This window comes from Oncorhynchus kisutch, unplaced genomic scaffold, assembly GCF_002021735.2.
Source record: "Oncorhynchus kisutch isolate 150728-3 unplaced genomic scaffold, Okis_V2 scaffold814, whole genome shotgun sequence".
In the NCBI taxonomy this organism is placed as follows: Eukaryota; Metazoa; Chordata; class Actinopteri; order Salmoniformes; family Salmonidae; genus Oncorhynchus; species Oncorhynchus kisutch.
This window is the reverse complement of record NW_022262759.1, coordinates 2021-25866: the sequence shown is the minus strand read 5'-3', so window position 1 is coordinate 25866 and position 23846 is coordinate 2021. Positions and strand designations below refer to the sequence as shown.

The following is a 23846-nucleotide window of genomic DNA, read 5'->3' as shown; positions in this document are numbered from 1 at the left end:
TTTGTGGTTCGCACTCAAAATAAAAGTCCCTCTTTGAAAGTGATAAACTGATGATTCAAAATAGTGGAATCATGTAATATTTGGACAAGATAACGCTAAACATGGTTGGAATGTTGTTACTTCATTTACATTGAATTACAATAACGAATTATTTAGAAAGTCAACAGGAAAAAAAGTATTAGACCACATCATTGTATTATATGACTTTATGAAACGAGTTGGATTGTGCACCCATGAAACAGGTGACACCAACAGAAAACTATTATCAAGAATTAACACAAATATTAGCTTCTTAGCTCTTATTGCAGGACTTTCTGTGAAAAATCACCTTCCCAGTCAGTCTATTACAGGGGTACTCCAGTACTTTTTGAGAAGGTCCAGTCACACACATATCCTTAGGTGGCAAAGGTCCGGATGGATATTGTCAGTTGTTGGCATAGTAACAAACCCCTAACTTGCAATACCAAAATCTAAACAGCCCTCTTATTGGCAGAGAAAACATTAAGCAGTTTAAAAGCTAATATCCCACAATTCTACATGTTACGATGGGGCCGAGATTTTTTGTTGTTGCTGTTTTTAAGCAATTCTACACGTTTCCATGTCTTATGTGTGTTTATATGATACCAGGGGTCGAAGCCCAACCAAAAAGTATTATTATATATATTCTGGGTTCCGTGGTCCGTATTGACCCGTTCTGGATCCGGACCGAGGTCCGTATTGACCCGTTCTGGATCCGGACCGAGGTCCGTATTGACCCGTTCTGGATCCGGACCGAGGTCCGTATTGACCCGTTCTGGATCCGGACCGAGGTCCGTATTGACCCGTTCTGGATCCGGACCGAGGTCCGTATTGACCCGTTCTGGATCCGGACCGAGGTCCGTATTGACCCGTTCTGGATCCGGACCGAGGTCCGTATTGACCCGCTCTGGATCCGGACCGAGGTCCGTATTGACACGCTCTGGATCCGGACCGAGGTCCGTATTGACACGCTCTGGATCCGGACCGAGGTCCGTATTGACACGCTCTGGATCTGGACCGAGGTCCGTATTGACCCGCTCTGGATCTGGACCGAGGTCCGTATTGACCCGCTCTGGATCTGGACCGAGGTCCGTATTGACCCGCTCTGGATCTGGACCGAGGTCCGTATTGACCCGCTCTGGATCCGTACCGTGGTCTGTATTGACCCATTCTGGATCCGGCCCGAGGTCCACTAGCTGAGTATGGAGGGTCTTTTGTTTGTGTTGGACATTCATATTGCACTACAGTCTTACCTATGGATTGTTCAGCCTACTCAGTGACACCCACAGAACACAACTATGTAGAGTTTACACAAATATTAGCATCTCAGCTCTATTGCAGGACTCTGAAACCTCTGTTGTCCGGGAGTTGAACCCCGTCAGCTAAATTGCTGTGATCATCAGTGGTTTGAAGTTTCTCTGTACATTTTTGACGAGATGATCATAGCGAAAATTACATATTTTTGCATTTCCCGCTGTGTTACTGCATTGATTCTCATTGCCAAAAGGCTCAGGATAACTCCTAATTAAGTTGGGTAGCTGATGGGCCTATTCAGCGCTTAAATAGACAACATGATTAGTCACAGGAACCAGGACTAATAAAGCTAATGCAACTGGCTGTTTTACAAACGCTAGGCCTTCCACATGGATGGACATTCATAAAATAAAGTTATAGGCCGACATTGTAGGATACACCACATCTGAACCAATCACTCAGACCTCATTAGACAGGTTTCCATTGACCCAGGCGCATCTGACCAAAGATTTTTTTGTCAAAGTTTCTTTAGTCCCGAAAAGTGAGGATAGGAAGTGTTTTTTTGAATAATTGATGATTGCTGAATACGCGGTGCGTCATTACGCACAGCTGTTTTTTATCGTCACAACTTAGTTAAATGTTAACAAACCCGAGCGGGAAATTGTTGGATATATTTTGTATTTACTTTTTCTAAATGGCGACCAAAAAAATCTGCTAATTTCACAAGATTTGAAAGCACTACAGCAGAGTACAGGAAAGTAAAGTTTAATTCAGTACAGTAGAGTACAACAGTACAGTATAAAGTATTGTACTTTACTCCATAAATATCTCAGTTTAGATTCTAGGTGATTCACCATAAATATCTCAGTTTAGATTCTAGGTGATTCACCATAAATATCTCAGTTTAGATTCTAGGTGATTCACCATAAATATCTCAGTTTAGATTCTAGGTGATTCACCATAAATATCTCAGTTTAGATTCTAGGTGATTCACCATAAATATCTCAGTTTAGATTCTAGGTGATTCACCATAAATATCTCAGTTTAGATTCTAGGTGATTCACCATAAATATCTCAGTTTAGATTCTAGGTGATTCACCATAAATATCTCAGTTTAGTTTCTCTATAAATGAGCCTTGTACAATTAAAGGTTGAATACACTGCATTTCAAACAGTCAATAATCTAATGAATTCAGGGCTTGTGAAGTTATACCGAGGCTAAATATAAGCCTTCCACAACCATAACACCCACTAATCATTTAAATCAAATCAAAGGTATTTGTCACATACACATGGTTAGCAGATGTTAATGTGAGTGTAGCAAAATGATTGTGCTTCTAGTTCCGACAATGCAGTAATAACCAACGAGTAATCTAACAATTCCAAAACTACTACCTTATACACACAAATGTAAAGGGATAAAGAATATGTACATAAAGATATATGAATGAGTGATGGTACAGAGCAGCATAGGCAAGATACAGTAGATGGTATCAAGTACAGTATATACATATGAGATGAGTAATGTAGGGTATGTAAACAAAGTGGCATAGTTTAAAGTGGCTAATGATACATGTATTACATAAGATGCAGTAGATGATATAGAGTACAGTATATACATATACATATGAGATGAGTAATGTAGGGTATGTAAACATTATATTAAGTAGCATTGTTTAAAGTGGCTAGTGATATATTTTACATCAATTTCCATCAATTCCCATTATTAAAGTGGCTGGAGTTGAGTCAGTGTGTTGGCAGCAGCCACTCGATGTTAGTGGTGGTTGTTTAACATTCTGATGGCCTTGAGATAGAAGCTGTTTTTCAGTCTCTCTGTCCCTGCTTTGATGCACCTGTACTGACCTCGCCTTCTGGATGATAGCGGGGTGAACAGGCAGGCAATCCACGGTTTCTGGTTTGGGAATGTTGTAATCGTTGCTATGGAAACGACATTGTCAATGCACTTTCTAATGAACGCACTCACCGAATCAGCGTATTCGTCAATGTTGTTGTTGGAAGCAATGCGGAACATATCCCAGTCCACGTGATCGAAGCTATCAAAATAGTTTAACATTTTTTGTTGTTGCAATAATCACTGATCTGGCTTTCAATTCTGTCTATGAAAATGACTCTTTGTTAAAAATGTACTAACTTAATGTAGCAGGCATTAGCCTATAGAAAATTAACACAGGTCTCTCTCATCAACAGTCTCTCAAGCCCACATGCTAGTGATTAGCCAGGTAATCTTTATATAACAAGTTTAGTCAACTTGGATCTATTTGCTAACAAGGCTGAACAGTTGAATTGTTATGAACACACCCTTCTTTCTGTCTCCAACTGTTTGAAAAGCATGTTAGCCTGTCCACTTTGTTCAGATGTTAAATCAAGTTGCCAACCTTGTAGCTCAAAATGAGAACGAGTTGCCAATAGCTTTTGTATAATTGTTTTATGCTTGTTGCACATTTATAAAACAGACTAGAGAGCTATTATAATAGTATTTGGCTAAAATACTGCTAGCAGTACTTATTCTAGCGTTCATTATCCAGAATAAATGTTCATTGATACTCTGGTTTTAGTAGTGTAACTCTGCTCTCAATCTGAGTAGTTGAGACATAAAAAGGGCATTGATAGAAAAGGTAACTTCTCTATTACAGTAAAATAATGTTTCAATGTGTTTTGGTGTCCATATGAACCATTATTTTGGACCAAACCACAAATGTAAATAGCTAGTTGAAACCGCTTGCCAGAGAGGCAGGGGGAGGGGCTTGGTGTGTGTAAATCCTAGAGGAAAATGCCAATGCTTTTCTATTGGCTTGCCAGAGAGGCAGGGGGAGGGGCTTGGTGTGTGTAAATCCTAGAGGAAAATGCCAATGCTTTTCTATTGGCTTGCCAGAGAGGCAGGGGGAGGGGCTTGGTGTGTGTAAATCCTAGAGGAAAATGCCAATGCTTTTCTATTGGCTTGCCAGAGAGGCAGGGGGAGGGGCTTGGTGTGTGTAAATCCTAGAGGAAAATGCCAATGCTTTTCTATTGGCTTGCCAGAGAGGCAGGGGGAGGGGCTTGGTGTGTGTAAATCCTAGAGGAAAATGCCAATGCTTTTCTATTGGCTTGCCAGAGAGGCAGGGGGAGGTGCTTGGTGTGTGTAAATCCTAGAGGAAAAGGCCAATGCTTTTCTATTGGCTTGCCAGAGAGGCAGGGGGAGGGGCTTGGTGTGTGTATATCATAGAGGAAAAGGCCAATGCTTTTCTATTGGCTTGCCAGAGAGGCAGGGGGAGGGGCTTGGTGTGTGTATATCATAGAGGAAAATGCCAATGCTTTTCTATTGGCTTGTTTTGGACCTAAGCTTGTCACCTGCCTTCCCACCTTTGGGACAACGATTCCTCGTTTTAGGATGGGCATTGCCACTGAGGGCTTCTACCATTTTAAAGTAGTCAACTGTGTGGGTGTGTAACAGTACTCTTCTTGTGTTGTGTACAATCAATCATCGACACGAGATCCAACAGCACCAGTCATGGAGCTTTATTCTGATAGAAACAGCACAAAATTGCACGTCATGCAATGCACAGCTCACCATCCAACTCTGCACTCACGCACTGTACAAAATATACAACCCCCCCCCCCCCCCCCCCCTTCACCAGACACAGTAAGTTCCTAACTAGTATTAGCTGGAATTCTCTACAACAAAATGCATAACAAATATGCACCAAAAACGCTGCATCTTATGTGTGATGTTCAAATAACTTTTACAAACAAATTGATATAAATTGTACATTTAAATCATCACTTGGGAGTATAAAATCACTTTTGACGTACGGTGCTTTGCAACCAACAACTTACCGCTGGTTTGGTGCTTGTTCACTGGGACGATTCTAACTGGAACATCCCCCCTCGTAAGCAAGCTTACGCAAACCAGCCAATAAGATGCCATGTTGAGTAGGCGAAGGCACGACAGAACTAAAACCAAAAACCCATTGGCTTAACAATAAAGTGGCAAGGGGAATCACCAATATAACCCTGTTACATGGGGATTCCTATGGGTTAGCAGCAATCAGCCAATCAGAGCATTGCCTTCTTCAAATTGGGTTCTATGGTTTGTAAATGTCTTTAATCCCACCATCTAGATTATTCAGGTGAATAGTGCTGCCTAAAACAGCTGCAACCTTGTACTAAATGGTTTTTGAGTCATTTATGTAAATTTGGGAAATCTACTATAGGTTCTGTGTACTTACGTTGTGTAATTTAAAGTGTGAACTTTGTCTAATGGGACATTTTAAAAATGGTTTGTTGTCAATGTTTAGCGACCTGATCTAATATAGTTTTAGAGAATAAAGTGCCATAACTGTCAAGACTAACTTTTGTGTCCGTTTCTCTTTATTGCTACTGGCCGACTCAGATTAAGTCTGAGGCCGGTAACATCAACAGTGAGGACAGACCCAGCCTGCCTCTCTCCTTCCACACTGAGTCCAAACCTACAGTCACTGGGTCCTGATTGTGACAGTGGAGCCCAGTTTGCACTGCAGGATCCAGAGATGGCATCAGTGAAGCTGGAAGACTGCAGTCAAACACTGGAGCTGAATGTCATCATTAAAGATGAAGAAGAGGAGGAGAAGATTGGTAAGAGCAGGTTCTATCTATAAATTAGACCTTAAGTTATGACCCAGTCTAATACTATGTTGACTTCTGTAATTCTGACATCAAACATCCCTGAACAACTGGATTATCTGGAGTGATCAGAGAGGAGACTAAAGAAGTGAAGTAGACAAACTGCCAGTGTTTTAAAGTTCTATGAAATGAGTCTGTGTAGTTACTAACTCTTGTGATAGTGAATGGAGGTGATATGATATGAATTTTTATTTTTTTATTTCACCTTTATTTAACCAGGTAGGCAAGTTGAGAACAAGTTCTCATTTACAATTGCGACCTGGCCAAGATAAAGCAAAGCAGTTCGACACATACAACAACACAGAGTTACACATGGAGTAAAGCAAACATACAGTCAATAATACAGTAGAAAAATAAGTCTATATACAATGTGAGCAAATGAGGTGAGATAAGGTAAAGGCAAAAAAGGCCATGGTGGCGAAGTAAATACAATATAGCAAGTATAAATAAATAAATAAATAAACACTGATGGTAGATTTGCAATGGAAGAATGTGCAAAGTAGAGGTAGAAATAATGGGGTGCAAAGGAGCTAAATAAATACAGTAGGGGGAGTGGTAGTTGTTTGGGCTAAATTATAGATGGGCTATGTACAGGTGCAGTAATCTGTGAGCTGCTCTGACAGCTGGTGCTTAAAGTTAGTGAGGGGGATAAGTGTTTCCAGTTTCAGAGATTTTTGCAGTTCGTTCGAGTCATTGGCAGGCCAAAGTAAGAATTGATTTTGGGGGTGACCAGAGAGATATACCTGCTGGAGCGCGTGCTACAGGTGGGTGCTGCTATGGTGACCATCGAGCTGAGATACCTAGCAGGGTCTCGACGAGTATGAAGCGAGGGCCAGCCAACGAGAGCGTACAGGTCGCGGTGGTGGGTAGTATATGGGGCTTTGGTGACAAAACGGATGGCACTGTGATAGACTGCATCCAATTTATTGAGTAGGGTATTGGAGGCTATTTTGTAAATGACGTCGAGGATCGGTAGGTTGGTCAGTTTTACAAGGGTATGTTTGGTAGCATGAGTGGAGGCTTTGTTGAGAAATAGGAAACCAATTCTTTAACTTTGGATTGGAGATGTTTGATGTGAGTCTGGAGGGAGAGTTTACAGTCTAACCAGACACCTAGGTATTTGTAGTTGTCCACGTATTCTAAGTCAGAGCCGTCCAGAGTAGTGTTTTTTACGGGCGGGCAGGTGCAGGCAGCGATCGGTTGAAGAGCATGCATTTAGTTTTACTTGTATTTGAGAGCAAATGGAGGCCACGGAAGGAGAGTTGTATGGCATTGAAGCTCGTCTGGAGGGTTGTTAACACACAGTCCAAAGAAGGGCCAGAAGTATACAGAATGGTGTCATCTGCGTAGAGGTGGATCAGAGACTCACCAGCAGCAAGAGCGACATCATTGATGTATACAGAGAAGAGAGTCGGTCCAAGAATTTAACCCTGTGGCACCCCCATAGAAACTGCCAGAGGTCCGGACAACATGCGCTCCGATTTGACACACTGAACTCTATCAGAGAAATAGTTGGTGAACCAGGCGAGGCAATCATTTGAGAAACCAAGGCTATCGAGTCTGCCGATGAGGATGTGGTGATTGACAGAGTTGAAAGCCTTGGTCAGGTCAATGAATACGGCTGCACAGTATTGTTTCTTATTGATGGCGGTTAAGATATCGTTTAGGACCTTGAGCGTGGCTGAGGTGCACCCATGACCAGCTCTGAAACCAGATTGCATAACGGAGAAGGTATGGTGGGATTCTAAATGGTCGGTAATCTGTTTGTTGACTTGGCTTTCGAAGACTTTAGAAAGGCATGGTAGGATAGGTCTATAGCAGTTTGGGTAAAGAGTGCCCCCCCCCCTTTGAAGAGGGGGATGACCGCAGCTGCTTTCCAATCTTTGGGAATCTCAAACGACACGAAAGAGAGGTTGAACAGGCTAGTAATAGGGGTTGCAACAATTTCGGCAGATAATTTTAGAAAGAAAGGGTCCAGATTGTCTAGCCCAGCTGATTTGTAGGGTCCAGATTTTGCAGCTCTTTCAGAACATCAGCTGACTGGATTTGGGAGAAGGAGAAATGGGGAAGGCTTGGGCGAGTTGCTGTGGGGGGTGCAGTGCTGTTGACCGGGGTAGGGGTAGCCAGGTGGAAAGAATGGCGAGCCATAGAAAAATGCTTATTGAAATTCTCAATTATAGTGGATTTATCGGTGGGGACAGTGTTTCCTATCCTCAGTGCAGTGGGTAGCTGGGAGGAGGTGTTCTTATTCTCCATGGACTTTACAGTGTCCCAGAACTTTTTTGAGTTTGTGTTGCAGGAAGCAAATTTCTGCTTGAAAAAGCTAGCCTTGGCTTTTCTAACTGCTTGTGTGTATCGGTTTCTAGCTTCCCTGAAAAGTTTCATATCACGGGGGCTGTTCGATGCTAATGCAGAACGCCATAGGATGTTTTTGTGTTGGTTAAGGGCAGTCAGGTCTGGAGTGAACCAGGGGCTATATCTGTTCCTGGTTCTAAATTTCTTGAAAGGGGCATGCTTATTTAAGATGGTGAGGAAGGCATTTAAAAAAAAAATAACCAGGCATCCTCTACTGACGGGATGAGGTCAATGTCCTTCCAGGATACCCCGGCCAGGTCGATTAGAAAGGCCTGCTCGCTGAAGTGTTTCAGGGAGCGTTTGACAGTGATGAGTGGAGGTCGTTTGACTGCTGACCCATTACGGATGCAGGCAATGCGGCAGTGATCGCTGAGATCTTGGTTGAAAACAGCAGAGGTGTATTTAGAGGGCAAGTTGGTTAGGATGATACCTATGAGGGTGCCCGTGTTTACAGCTTTGGGGTAGTACCTGGTAGGTTCATTGATAATTTGTGTGAGATTGAGGGCATCAAGCTTAGATTGTAGGATGGCTGGGGTGTTAAGCATGTTCCAGTTTAGGTCGCCTAGCAGCACGAGCTCTGAAGATAGATGGGGGGCAATCAGTTCACATATGGTGTCCAGAGCACAGCTGGTGGCGGAGGGTTGTCTATAGCAGGTGCCAACAGTGAGAGACTTGTTTTTAGAGAGGTGGATTTTTAAAAGTAGAAGTTCAAATTGTTTGGGTACAGACCTGGATAGTAGGACAGAACTCTGCAGGCTATCTTTGCAGTAGATTGCAACACCGCCCCCTTTGGCCGTTCTATCTTGTCTGAAAATGTTGTAGTTCGGAATGGAGATTTCAGAATTTTTGGTGGTCTTCCTAAACCAGGATACAGACACGGCTAGAACATCCGGGTTTGCAAAGTGTGGTAAAGCAGTGAATAAAACAAACTTAGGGAGGAGGCTTCTAATGTTAACATGCATGAAACCAAGGCTATTACGGTTACAGAAGTCATCAAAAGAGAGCGCCTCGGGAATAGGAGTGCAGCTAGGCATTTCAGGGCCTGGATTTACCTCTATATCACCAGAGGAACAGAGGAGGAGTAGGATAAGGGTACGGCTAAAAGCAATGAGAATTGGTCATCTAGAACGTCTGGAACAGAGAGTAAAGGGAGGTTTCTGGGGGCGATAAATAGCGTCAAGGTATAATGTACAGACAAAGGTATGGTAGGATGTGAATACGATTGGTCGAAAGAAAAGACTCAGTTGACCAGGATAGTTTTCTCTTGTCGGGACAGCCCTAAATGCTTTATTCCCTGTATTGTACAGCCTACTGCTATGAAGTCATATGTACAGTATATCACAAAAGTGAGTACACCCCTCACATTTTTGTAAATATTTGTATCTTTTCATGTGACAACACTGAAGAAATGACACTTTCCTACAATGTAAAGTAGTGAGTGTACAGCTTGTATAACTGTGTAAATTTGCTGTCCCCTCAAAATAACTCAACACACAGCCATTAATATCTAAACCGCTGGCAACAAAAGTGAGTACACCCCTAAGTGAAAATGTCCAAATTGGGCCCAAAGTGTCAATATTTTGTGTGGCCACCATCATTTTCCAGCACTGCCTTAACCCTCTTGGGCATGGAGTTCACCAGAGCTTGACAGGTTGCCACTGGAGTCCTCTTCCACTCCTCCATGATGCCATCACGGAGCTGGTGGATGTTAGAGACCTTGCACTCCTCCACCTTTTGTTTGAGGATGCCCCACAGATGCTCAATAGGGTTTAGGTCTGGAGACATGCTTGGCCAGTCCATCACCTTTACCCTCAGCTTCTTTAGCAAGGCAGTGGTCATCTTGGAGGTGTGTTTGGGGTCGTTATCATGTTGGAATACTGCCCTGCGTCCCAGTCCCCGAAGGGAGGGGATCATGCTCTGCTTCAGTATGTCACAGTACATGTTGGCATTCATGGTTCCCTCAATGAACTGGAGCTCCCCAGTGCCGGCAGCACTCATGCAGCCCCAGACCATGACACTCCCACCACCATGCTTGGCTGTAGGCAAGACCCACTTGTCTTTGTACTCCTCACCTGGTTGCCGCCACACACGCTTGACACCATCTGAACCAAATAAGTTTATCTTGATCTCATCAGACCACAGGCTTTCTTGTGCATCATCTTTAGAAGAGGCTTCCATCTGGGATGACAGCCATGCAGACCAATTTGATGCAGTGTACGGCGTATGGTCTGAGCACTGACAGGCTGACCCCCCACCCCTTCAACCTCTGCAGCAATGCTGGCAGCACTCATATGTCTATTTCCCAAAGACAACCTATGGATATGACGCTGAGCACGTGCACTCAACTTCTTTGGTCAACCATGGCGAGGCCTGTTCTGAGTGGAACCTGTCCAGTTAAACCGTTGTATGGTCTTGGCCACTGTGCTGCAGCTCAGTTTCAGGGTCTTGGCCGGGGCTATAAGAAGATTGCCATCATGTAGAGCAACAATAATTTTTTTCAGATCCTCAGAGAGTTCTTTGCCATGGGGTGCCATGTTGAACTTCCAGTGACCAGTCAGTATGAGGGAGTGTGAGAGCGATGACACCAAATTTAACACACCTGCTCCCCATTCACACCTGAGACCTTGTAACACTAACGAGGAACATGACACTGGGGAGGGGATATGACTAATTGGGCCCAATTTGGACATTTTCACTTAGGGGTGTACTCACTTTTGTTGCCAGCGGTTTAGACATTAATGGCTGTGTGTTGAGTTATTTTGAGGGGACAGCAAATTTACACTGTTATACAAGCTGTACACTCACTACTTTACATTGTAAAGTGTCATTACTTTACATTGTAAAGCAAAGTGTCATTTCTTCAGTGTTGTCACATGAAAAGATATACTCAAATATTTACACATGTGAGGGGTGTACTCACTTTTGTGATATACTGTATATCACACCAACTGACTGGTTCTTCTGTTGTTCACACAGGAGACCACGTTGAGACATTCTCTACATCAAGAGAGAAACAGCAGGAAGATGACAGAGCTAAGAGGTCTCACCACTGCCCACATTGTGAGGAGATTTTCCCAATTCTATCAAAGCTAAAAATACACCTTAAAATACACACAGGAGATAATCTGTATCCCTGTACTGACTGTAGGAAGAGATTCACGACAACAAGGTCTCTGACAGTTCATCAGAGAATACACACAGGAGAGAAGCCTTACTTCTGCTCTGACTGTGAAAAGCGTTTCTCTCGACTGGGCGACTTAAAAAAACATGAACGTATACATACTGGAGTGAAGCCTTACTCCTGCTCTGACTGTGGAAAGAGTTTCTCTCGACTGGGCCACTTAAAAACACATGAACGTATACATACAGGAGAGAAGCCTTACTCCTGCTCTGACTGTGGAAATAGTTTCTCTCGACTGGGCGACTTAAAAACACATGAACGTATACATACTGGAGTGAAGCCTTACTCCTGCTCTGACTGTGGAAAGAGTTTCTCTCGACTGGACCACTTAAAAACACATGAACGTATACATACAGGAGAGAAGCCTTACTCCTGCTCTGACTGTGGAAAGAGTTTCTCTCGACTGGGAAACCTAAAAACACATGAACGTATACATACAGGAGTGAAGCCTTACTCCTGCTCTGAATGTGGAAAGAGTTTCTCTCGACTGGGCGACTTAAAAACACATGAAAGTACACATACAGGAGTGAATTCTTACTCCTGCTCTGACTGTGGAAAGAGGTTCTCTCGACTGGGCCACTTAAAAACACATGAACGTATACATACAGGAGTGAAGCCTTACTCCTGCTCTAAATGTGGAAAGAGTTTCTCTCGACTGGGCCACTTAAAAAGACATGAACGTATACATACAGGAGAGAAGCCTTACTCCTGCTCTGATTGTGGAAAATGCTTCACAACATCAACTGACCTAAAAGTTCATCAGAGAACACACACAGGAGAGAAGCCTTACTCCTGCTGTGATTGTGTAAAATGTTTCAAAACATCAACTGACCTAAAAGTTCATCAGAGAACACACACAGGAGTGAAGCCTTACTCCTGCTCTGACTGTGGAAAGAGGTTCTCTCGAATGGGCCAGTTAAAAAGACACCAAGGTACACATAAAGGAGAGAAGCCTTACCACTGATCTGACTGTAGATTTTTTTAGCTGAGCTAAAAGGGTCATCAGAGAACACGCACAGGAGAGAAGAATGGGCCAGTTAATGGGCCAGTTAAAAAGACACCAAGGTACACATAAAGGAGAGAAGCCTTACCACTGATCTGACTGTAGATTTTTTTAGCTGAGCTAAAAGGGTCATCAGAGAACACGCACAGGAGAGAAGCCTAACGTCTGCTCTTAATGTAGCAAGAGTTTCTCCCGATTGGGCAATGTAAAAACAAACCAACAGATACACACTTGAGAGAAGCCTTATCATTGCACTGACTGTGAGAAGAGATTCTACAGATTGGTGTCTTTTTAAATGGCCCAATGTATACATAAAGGAGAGAAGCCTCATCAGTTCTCTCAGACCAGCTAAAATTAGCCACTCCACTTAATTATCATCTAATAAAATAATTGGCAACGTTGAATTGGATCAAATGAAGAAAGCGTAGATCACTGTATTGTAATCCTATAGTTTCTCACTGTGAGAGAACTGTGCAGAGGAAATGGAGCATTATAGAATGTTATGATTTCAGTGCTTTATGACATCAGAGTTATAAATAGCTTGTCAGTGTAAACCCTGTCAGTATGTGTTTTGTTCGCTTCTACTGTAAAGATATTAACATAGACAACATACACTGAGTGTACAAAACATTAGGAACACCTTTCTGATGTTGAGTTTGTCCTCAGAACAGCCTCAATTCGTAGGGGCATAGACTGTCCAAGGTGTTGAGAGCATTCCACAGGGATTCTGGCCCATGTTGACTCCAATGCTTCCCACAATTGTGTCAAGTTGGCTGGGAGTAGATCTCTACTCCGAATAGCTCCTTCCTTCTCCTCCCACAGATGCACAATTGGATTGAGATCTGGTGACTCGGCAGGACCATTGCAGTAAACTGAATTCACTGTCATGTTCTTGGAACCATTCCTGGACAAGCCTTGTGGCATAATCCTGCTGAAGAAATCTATTTGCAGCTGGATACACTGCTGCCATGAAGGATGCACCAGAGCAAAAAACAATTAACTTTGGTTGCAGGAATGAAAACACTGGAAAATTTGAAAAACATTGCCTGGTCTGATTAATCCCGGTTCCTGCTCTTTCACGCTGATGGAAGGACTAGGGTATGGAGAAAACCACGAGTACATGCAAGTACCTAACTGTCATACTTGAGTAAAAGTAATGATACCTTAATGGAAAATGACTCAATTAAAAGTGAAAGTCAGACGGTAAAATACTACTTGAGTAAGAGTCTAAAAGTATTTGGTTGTAAATATACTTTAGTATCAAAAGTAAAAGTATAAATGATTTAAAATTCCTGAAATTAAGCAAACCAGAAGGCACAATTGTCTTGTTTTTTTTATTTCTATTACAGATAGCCAGGGGCACACTCCAACACTCTGACATCATTTACAAATGAAGCATTTGTGTTTAGTGAGTCCGCCAGATCAGAGGCAGTAGGGATGACCAGGGATGTTCTCTTGATAAGTGTGTGGATTAGACCATTTTCTGTCCTGCTAATCATAAACAATGTAATGAGTACTTTTGGGTGTCAGGGAAAATGTATGGAGTAAAATGTACATATTTTCTTTAGGAATGTAGTGAAATAAATGTAAAATTTGTGAAAAATATAAATAGTAAAGTATAGATACCCCCCCATATCATCGACTGCATCCTTATGTAATACATGTATCACTAGCCACTTTAACTATGCCACTTGGTTTACATACTCATCTCATATGTATATACTGTACTCGATATCATCTACTGTATCTTGCCTATGCTGCTCTGTACCATCACTCATTCATATATCCTTATGTACATATTCTTTATCCCCTTACACTGTGTATAAGACAGTAGTTTTTTTTGGAATTGTTAGTTAGATTACTCGTTGGTTATTACTGCATTGTCGGAACTAGAAGCACAAGCATTTCGCTACACTCGCATTAACATCTGCTAACCATGTGTATGTGACAAATAAATTTGATTTGATTTGATTTTGAAAACACGTTATTTGAGAAAAAAGTATTTAAGTGCTTTACACCACTGCATGCATCCATGCCTCGTGTCAGCATTGCAGGCTGGTGGTATGAAGGTGTGGGGTGTGTTTTCAGGGAACACATTGGGCCCCTTGATAAACGATGAATGCCAACCACTTGCATCCCTTCATGGCAGCAGTGTCTGTCTTTTAATACTAGATTCATTATTGTAGTCATTGATGATGAATGTATTTGAATAGCTGTGTTGAAGTCGATTGATCTGGTGGCAGGTAGCCTAGCGGTTAAGAGTGTTGGGCCAGTAACTGAAAGGTCGCTGGTTTGAATCCCGAGCCAACTAGGTGTAAAATCTGTCATTGTGCCCTTGAGCAAGGCAATGAACCCTTATTTGTCCTGTAATTTGCTCTGGATAAGAGCATCTGCTAAATGACAAGATTGTAATGAAAAATGATGTTTGCATATTAATTTATGCTGAGCAACCTAAAAAATCTTATAATTAAATGAAATAAACTGTTTGAAATGAAATACTGTATATACAATACACAACATTACCACTTTGTTTACCCTGGCCAGAGGGACAGGACCATAGTAAACTAGACTGTGTAACTGCTGCTGTTAGTAGCCTACAGTTTCCATGCAATTACAGCATGTCAGATCACTAATGATTAGGTGTATAGACTGCTACATTTATGCAAGAGTTTTTGCTGGTGGCTATCTGGAGTGATGTGTTATCAGCTTGTTAAATAACTACCGGAGGAAAGTGGAGAGGCGTCTTGAGCTTTGTGCCCGGCCCGCCTTACATGGTCAAGAGACGCAGAGAACCTGCAGCAGCACCCTGATGTGAAGAACAGCCCTTTCAAAAATGTAAGATTGTAGTACATTGAGAAAAACAATACCATGGTACTATCATGACACTGTAGTGACTAAAAAAAATAGATGATAGTAGATGTATGTACTATTATGTTGTTAGTTTTGGTATTTGCACCAGTAGCATGTTTTTTTCCTGCAATGGTAGTGACCAAAAAAACATGTTTTCCATTGTATAATATGCAACCTGGAATTAAAATGTAAGAGGACCAGTGCTTCTACAGTGAATCACATTGTGCTGTTTGAGAGAGATGTTGTTAGACTACATTGTATTGTTGTTTCCTCTTCTGGGTGCACTGGTGGGGAACAACATTTCAATTCACAGAGACAATGAGTCCTTCTAGTTTAGCACGATATCCACACGTTTGAATGATCTGTATTGTGATGATGGGGGAAATTGAATTGACAATATACAATGTGGGTTGGTAACTAGGTTTGTCCTCTAGTCAATTTGTTGCTGAGTTTGTAACTAGTCTGCGGGCCAGAACATAATTAGCCTATTAAAAAAAAAAGCCTATAAGCTTCCCAATTCATAGTCCTACACAGTGTAGGCTACACTACACATTTAACACGTGGTTAGTGGGATAAACAATTCAATGACCATAACATAATGTTGATCTGATTACAGTGGTAAAATCACCAATGTCTAAATTAATAGTCCTACCTGTTCTTTTAAAATATATGGTTGATTTTGCAAATACAGGCATGTTAAATGTTTTGGAAAATGAAATCTCTTGAAACGGCTTTTTATCTGAATATCTTCACATATGGGAAAAATCACCAATATCAATTGTAGTTTAATACACCGTTGCCCAAAAAAGATTTCCTGTGATGGTAATGACTTAGCGTTGTGGTAATGACAGAGTGTGGTGGTAATGACTTAGCGTTGTGGTAATGACAGAGTGTGGTGGTAATGACTTAGCGTTGTGGTAATGACAGAGTGTGGTGGTAATGACTTAGCGTTGTGGTAATGACAGAGTGTGGTGGTAATGACTTAGCGTTGTGGTAATGACAGAGTGTGGTGGTAATGACTTAGCGTTGTGGTAATGACAGAGTGTGATGGTAATGACTTAGCGTTGTGGTAATGACAGAGTGTGGTGGTAATGACTTAGCGTTGTGGTAATGACAGAGTGTGGTGGTAATGACTTAGCGTTGTGGTAATGACAGAGTGTGGTGGTAATGACTTAGCGTTGTGGTAATGACAGAGTGTGGTGGTAATGACTTAGCGTTGTGGTAATGACAGAGTGTGGTGGTAATGACTTAGCGTTGTGGTAATGACAGAGTGTGATGGTAATGACTTAGCGTTGTGGTAATGACAGAGTGTGGTGGAAATGACATTTCATATAAAACAAATGATGAAAAATACCATGAAACATTTTAATGTCACAGTAGTACATGTTTAATTTGATTGAAGATATAGAACAGACCAATTCATCCCAAAGGTGTTTGATGGGGTTGAGGTCAAGGCTCTGTGCGGGACAGTCAAGTTCTTCCACAACGATCTCAACAAACCATTTCTGTATGGACCTTGCTTTGGGCGCGGGGATATTGTCATGTTGAAACAAGAAAGTTCTTGAAATTTTCAGGATTGACTGATCATGTCCAATAGTAATGAGGGACTGTTGTTTCTCTTTAATTGTTTGAGCTGTTCTTAGCAATAATATGGACTTAATCTTTTAATAAATAGGGCTTTCTTCTGTATACCAGCCCTACCTTGTCACAATATAACTGATTGGCTCAAACGCACAGAGGAAATAAATTCCACAAATTCACTTTTAACTAGGCACACACATTAATTGAAAATATATTCCAGGTGACTATCTCATGAAGCTGGTTGAGAGAATGACAAGAGTGTGCAAATCTGTCATCCAGGCAAAGGGTGGCTGCTTTGAAGAATGTCAAATATATTTTGATTTATATAACACTTTTTTGGTTACTACATAATTCTATATGTGCTATTTCATAGTTCACTATTATTCTACTGTACAACACAAAAGGGAAATAAAACTATTCTAAAAGTGGGTAAGAGTTTAAAGCTAAAAGGGGGCGTGTCGTCCTCTATCACAAGGGTTAGTAACTACACAGACTCATTTTATATCATCCTCTCACTATCACAAGGGTTAGGAACTACACAGACTCATTTCATATCATCCACTCAGTATCATAAGGGTTAGTAATTACACAGACTCATTTTATATCATCCACTCACTATCATAAGGGTTAGTAATTATACAGACTCATTTCATAGAAATAAAAATAAATAAAAAGAAGTGTTTTATTAGGAACCAAAGCCCAGGGACAATATTTCTCATTCAATTCAAGAATGACCCACTGACTATTGGGGAATGGAACCAGAGAGGAAGATTGGGTTTCCTTTCTCACACCACTACAGTATTCATTTCAACAGACCCAATCCACGACCAATTGTTATAGCTCAACATATGGCCAGTACTATATCGAGAATCAGACTGTTAAAATGCCTAGTTGATTTATTTAAATAGTCTTCTAGAACTCTGGTATTGATGGTCCATTTCAGAGTGACATTGATATGAATATTCAGAGTGAAAGAGCTGAGAACTCACCTGTCACACATTCTTTGCACACATTGAGGATAACAGTACCACCGATGCGGCCCGCTACCAAGGACTGTGGGCTCTCCTTCTCCATGGCCAACGTGAGTAAAACATTTAAACGTGTTAACCCTCGCAAGGCTGCCGGCACAGACAACATCCCGAGCCATGTCCTCAGAGCATGAGCAGACCAGCTGGCTGGTGTGTTCATGGGCATATTCAATCTCTCCCATTCTGCTGTCCTCACATGCTTCAAGATTGCCACCATTGTTCCTGTTCCCAAGAAGGCAAATGTAACTGAACTAAATGACTATCGCCCAGTAGCACTCACCTCTGTCATCATAAAGTGCTTTGAGAGACGAGTCAAGGATCATATCACGTCTACCTTACCTGCCACCCTAGACCCATTTCAATTTGTTTCCAGCCCCAATAGATCCACATTGCCCTGTCCTATCTGGACAAGAGGAATACCTATGTAAGAATGCTGTTCATTGACTATAGCTCAGTATTCAACACCATAGTACCCTCCAAGCTCATCTTTAAGCTGGAGGCCCTGTGTCTGAACCCTGCCCTGTGCCACTGCATCCTGGACTTCCTGACGGGCCACCTCCCTGCTGATCCTCAACACTGGGGCCCCACAAGGGTGCGTGCTCAGCCCCCTCCTGTACTCCATGTTCACCCATAACTGTGTGGCCAAGCACGCCTCCATTCAATCATCAAGATTGCAGATGACACAACGTGGCCCTTTTGGGTGTATATTGTGCCCACTCCAGGTTTTACAACGGTCTTAAATTCCTGGTAGAAACTCTCTTTGCTGCCATGGAATAAGGAGGGAGAGCCTATGCAGAACAAAGACATTATTCTTGCCCAAAACCCCTAATCCCCCAAATTGGAGAATTAAACAATATTTATATTTTTGAGACCTGTGATGGCCCACGACTATCTCAACCTTTCCTATTGTGTTAGTAAGGACCACAGCATTTTAGGCAGCCATTGTTCAAAATGTGTTCATTCACACAGTACGATGGGGCATGCACAGGAGGACCAGGAGGTTGATCTTAGACTTCTATTTAGACCTGGGATCCTATCCAGAGTTGACAGGGTGGACAAATCCAGCCTGCCTCTCTCCTTCCACACTGAGTCCAAACCTACAGTCACTGGGTCTAGTTAGCACTGCAGGATCTAGAGATGGCATCAGTAGATAGGTTTCCATTGGCCCAGATTTATTAGACTATGTTTTGTTTTAGCAAAACAATCATTGCAACGTGATGGAAACGGCAGATATTGACAAATCCTTTATCTGTTCGACAGCGGCAGGAAAACATTGAAGTACCACAGTGCAGTGCTGTGAAGGGGTAAGAATGGCACTGCTAAGATCAGAGGTTCCTCTCCTGAGTGCACACCATGAATCTTGAGTACATACCTCGTCCCCTGAATGACCAAGTGATCTTACATACAGGACTTCAAGTTGTAAAATAAGGAAATCCTTTAATGGAGCGGTAGGTTCTGTTTTCACAACAAACAAAAAAACTTATTGTAGTATTTTGTTCATTAGTCCACTGTTACTACAATGCCAAAAATGTTGTATGTTGTATGTTAGCAATCAAGTTTTCAAGATAGAGAACTTTCAGTACAGAGGAAAAAGTGAGATGATAATGTAATATAATTTGCATCATCATCACACTTTTTGCTATGTACTGCAGTGTTTCCCAATCCTCGTCCAAGGGGATCCAAGGGGATTTTGCCTTAACCCCCATACACTGGATTCAACTAAGCAACTCAAGGCTTTGAAACAAATAAAGTATGTGAGTGCTAGGGCAGAAACATACATGTACACCCCTTTGGGACCAGGATTGGGGAACACTGCTGTACTGAAAGTCCTCCATCTTGAGAACTTCACTGCTGAAGTGCACATTATTTGGATTGTTTACAGGGTGATGAAACCAAGGTGGACATTTGTAATTTGATTGAACTATTCCTTTAATTAGAGTTCCTTTGGAGCTACATTTAGTTAGAGATGCATTTGCTCTAGGCATGTGTCCTATAAATAAACATTCATTTATTTTATAAAGGAAAACTGCTTTTGTCATCTCATTAAGAAGGCTAGGTGAACCAAACGAGTGTGCTCGCATACTTCCTTAAAAGACCTTTGCTTAAAAAGCAGCAGTAGTACTGTTTGTCCATTTTGAGACGCCATAGATTGCTTTATGTGTTTACAAACATTGCTGGAAGATGGCAATGCAAAAATTGGAGGCAGAACAATGGGGAGTTCTTATAGAACACCAGCAAAAAAAAGACTATTTACATGTTGCTTATGAGTGCATTTCACACTACTTTTGGATAATAATAATAATAGGATTTTTAGGCTTGTATGAATGTCCTGCTTCATATAATGTTTGTGTCATCACAAATCAACTCGATTAAACTTCACTTCAACCAGTAAAAGGGATCTTTTGCTATAGCCCATATCAATGAACATTAGTATTCTATAATCTTAGCGACTGTTCAAGCAAGAATCAAAACATAATTGTAAAGGTATGAGAACCAAAAAAGTGATTTTGTTTAAAAGTAATAAAAACTTAAATCTAGGCTACTGCCTCCAAGAGTAACACGCATCCGTGACGTCAGTGTGTAGTGTACTGGAAAAGGGTCTATTTAACCACTTCCTCAAAATAGTCAGATAACACAAGAAATATGTCATTAATGTTAACGATTTTGCTAAGGAGTTCTTAGTCGTGCAATTTTACATCTAACTGAGATGTTTGGTGCAGTATTTCTCAATGACACAAACTGCAAGAAACAGAGTATTCTGAAGTTTAATGACAACAAAAGACTGTCTTGAAGAATCCCTACTGTTGACCAATCACCAACGAAGGGGAGAAGACTTCGGCTTGCCTCAAGGTACAAATATGTGCCCGAACAACCGAAAAAACCCTTACCGAATGTCCAAAACAAAACGTCATCAAAATATATGCACAAAATTCTTCTGAATGGGAAGCACGCTGACACCTTATAGACTAACAGAATGTCTGTGTTATAAATGGTTTCACTAGTCCTACATTGTCACAACATAGGGTACAAGGGGGTAATTGCTGACGCAAAAAAAGCAACATTTGTAAAATAAAATTGGTCATGCTTAGGTGAATAAACTGTAAAGGGAAATAAATGGCTACAGTTACCCTGGTAGAAGATTATGGCATAGGGTTTCACACAGGTGTGTTAATCTATTTGATCAGTTTTATTTAGAAATGATTTGGTAAGTAACACTTAAAAGCTAAGTCTAGTTGTCTTTAGTTTTTAAAATAAAATATGTGGGGGGTTGTCACACCCTGACCATAGTTTGCTTTGTATGTTTCTATGTTTTGTTTGGTCAGGGTGTGATCTGAGTGGGCATTCTATGTTGTGTGTCTAGTTTGTCTGTTTCTGTGTTTGGCCTGATATGGTTCTCAATCAGAGGCAGGTGTTAGTCATAGTCTCTGATTGGGAACCATATTTAGGTAGCCTGTTTGGTGTTGGGTTTTGTGGGTGATTGTTTCCTGTGTTAGTGCCACACGGGACTGTTTTCGGGTTTTCACTTTGTTGTTGGGTTATGCGTTAAGTTTTCTAATTTAAAAAACCATGGACAACTACCACGCTGCTTTTTGGTCCTCCTCTCCTTCAACGGAAGAATCCCGTAACAGTGGTGGGGTGGGGGGAATGGTGTTGCACATGTCACCGTTAATATCAGCACTACCTGCACTTTCATTTTCTTTGTACTTTATTTGTGGATCCTTTTCCATACAATCCATTAAGTACAATTGCACTAAATATTATTTGAATAATGTAAGATTTTAAATCCCAGCAGTCTTTAAAATGACATTCAGGAGCAAAAGGTTTTCAATAGTTTTAAATTCATGAAAATAAATAAATAATTGAATCTAATATTGGAATGGAATATAACATTGGAATACAACATTTAATAACTAACGTAACTAATTAATTCAGTGTAACATTGATGTGGCAACTCTCTCATGCTCTGCTATGGCACGATTCTAATGTGTACATAGGTCACAAATAAAGCTATGCCCAGTAAAATCGGAGCACTCATGAGTTCCACTCCTACACTGCTCCCACCTAATCCAGTCCCCACATGTGACTGAAAACAGGGGGAGAGATGCAAATTTAAAATCCCTCTCTTAAACATTTCGCTAGCTATCTAGTTATTTGACATAAAATGCTGTGTAAAACAGCTAAAAGGCTATAACGTGGCATTAACTGTAAAGCTTTCAGTCACTAGTGGAAACATTTACAACTGCAATTAAGTTACATTATCTTTTTAATGTAGGCGATCTGGAAGTAAGGTTGCTAGCTAGCACTCCTAGCAGCTTATGCTAACTAGCTAGCTGGTTAGCATTTAATGCTAGTCAAGTTGCTAGCTAGCAAGTTAGCATAAACTAGTTAACTGGGCTAGTCATTGTCTAAATGACAGGTCGAAACACATTCATAACAATTTAGGGGTAAATAGCCCCCAGGGGCAAGTTACCCCCTAGTAGGGTGGCCTGCCCACAACACACTCATCCAACATATTACTACTTTACTCAAAAACTATCCAAATGTTTCTCTCTAAACAAGTTATTTATCTTAAGGCTTTCCTACTTGTATGTTTAAAAAACAATTATAGATCTAACATCATTGGAATATATCTATAAAAAAAATGACATCTCAAAAATGTGATCAATTTACCACAAAATCGTTTTGTTTAAATATCTCCAAAAGTTCTATGGATCTGCAGAGAAGAATGGGAGAAACTCCCCAAATACAGGTGTTGCAACCTTGTAGCATCACACCCAAGAAGACAAGGCTGTAATCACTGCTAAATGTTCTTCAACAAAGTCCGGAGTAAAGGGTCTGAATACTTATATAAATGTGATATTTCAGTTTATTACATTTGCAAAAACGGTGTCATAAAATCTAGCGGTCAAAAGGGAAATGGTTCCAATCATTTTTCATTTTAGAAACACTTAAAATAAGGGCTATGTTTTGTGTATGCTTACCCTGGCGTGACGATTTGATAACCATTGACATTCTTCTCGGACAAGGTGACTTTTATCAATATACTCGGCTTTATTTCATCTCACGTTATAAAACACTAATTAGCATCAAACATGTACAAACAACAAATAACTGCAAGCTCCTGCATGTCATCTCTAGCTGACACCTTTGCTAACAGGTATTGTGTCAATTTAAAACTTGCACAAGACAGTTAACAGAATTGACCATTTAAATAAATGTAGTCTACTTATTCATTATTACATTTAGCTAACATTATATAGTTAATTCTGAGATCCTGATCTTTGACTGGATTCGGCAGTCTTGTCCAGATCGTCATGGTATTTGTAGTTCTTTAGGATAGCTACATTAGCATCTAATTAGCATTTTATTTTGGGGGGGTAAATACAGGCGAATATATTGATCAAAGTCACCTTGTTCTAGAGAGATTTACACGGTTATAAAACCGTTTCGCCAGGGTAAGCCTATCTACCACCCTGTGTTTTAGCTGGGATATATAAGATACCCCGTAAGAAAAAGCAAAAAGCACACTAAAGAGGAATGGGACAACATTCCACAGGCCATAATCAACAGCTTGATCAACTCTATGCAAAGGAGAAGGGTCCGGGAGGAGGAGGCAGAGGCAGCTTACCCCTTTCTCATGTAATGGGGTACGGCCATGCCAAGGATCCTGGAATGCACGTACTGTTGCACTGTGTTAGTGGGGGAACAGGAAGTTCCGGGCGGGCGCGCGCGCACCAGTCTTCAGTTTAAAGAAAGCGCCAGAACTGTGCAGTCAAGAAGATAACCTTTGTGTCCGTTTCAATTTATCACTACAGGTATGTAATAACACGTTTAGACTTTCTAGTGTCGAAAGGATATGTTATACCATGCTAGGTAACAAACCCATTTAGGTATTATCACGTTTGGTTAAGGTTTG

At 41.2% G+C, this 23846-nt stretch overlaps 1 protein-coding gene across 1 annotated transcript; it reads left to right on the top strand.

The window, feature by feature from the left end:
* The first annotated feature begins 5654 nt into the window (after window positions 1-5654).
* LOC116362208 (zinc finger protein OZF-like) lies at window positions 5655-14103 on the top strand. Its single transcript, XM_031816530.1, has 2 exons — window positions 5655-5883; window positions 11263-14103. Exons 1-2 carry the CDS (start codon window positions 5799-5801, stop codon window positions 12429-12431), a joined length of 1254 nt encoding a protein of 417 aa, XP_031672390.1. The 5' UTR covers window positions 5655-5798; the 3' UTR covers window positions 12432-14103.
* Window positions 14104-23846: the final 9743 nt, after the last annotated feature.

Excerpts from the sequence above, each read along its gene's own strand:
- LOC116362208 (XM_031816530.1), top strand. The coding sequence starts at position 5,799 with ATGGCATCAGTGAAGCTGGAAGACTGCAGTCAAACACTGGAGCTGAAT. Across the intron at positions 5,884-11,262 it reads AGAAGAGGAGGAGAAGATTG|GAGACCACGTTGAGACATTC; the intron begins GTAAGAGCAGGT and ends TTGTTCACACAG.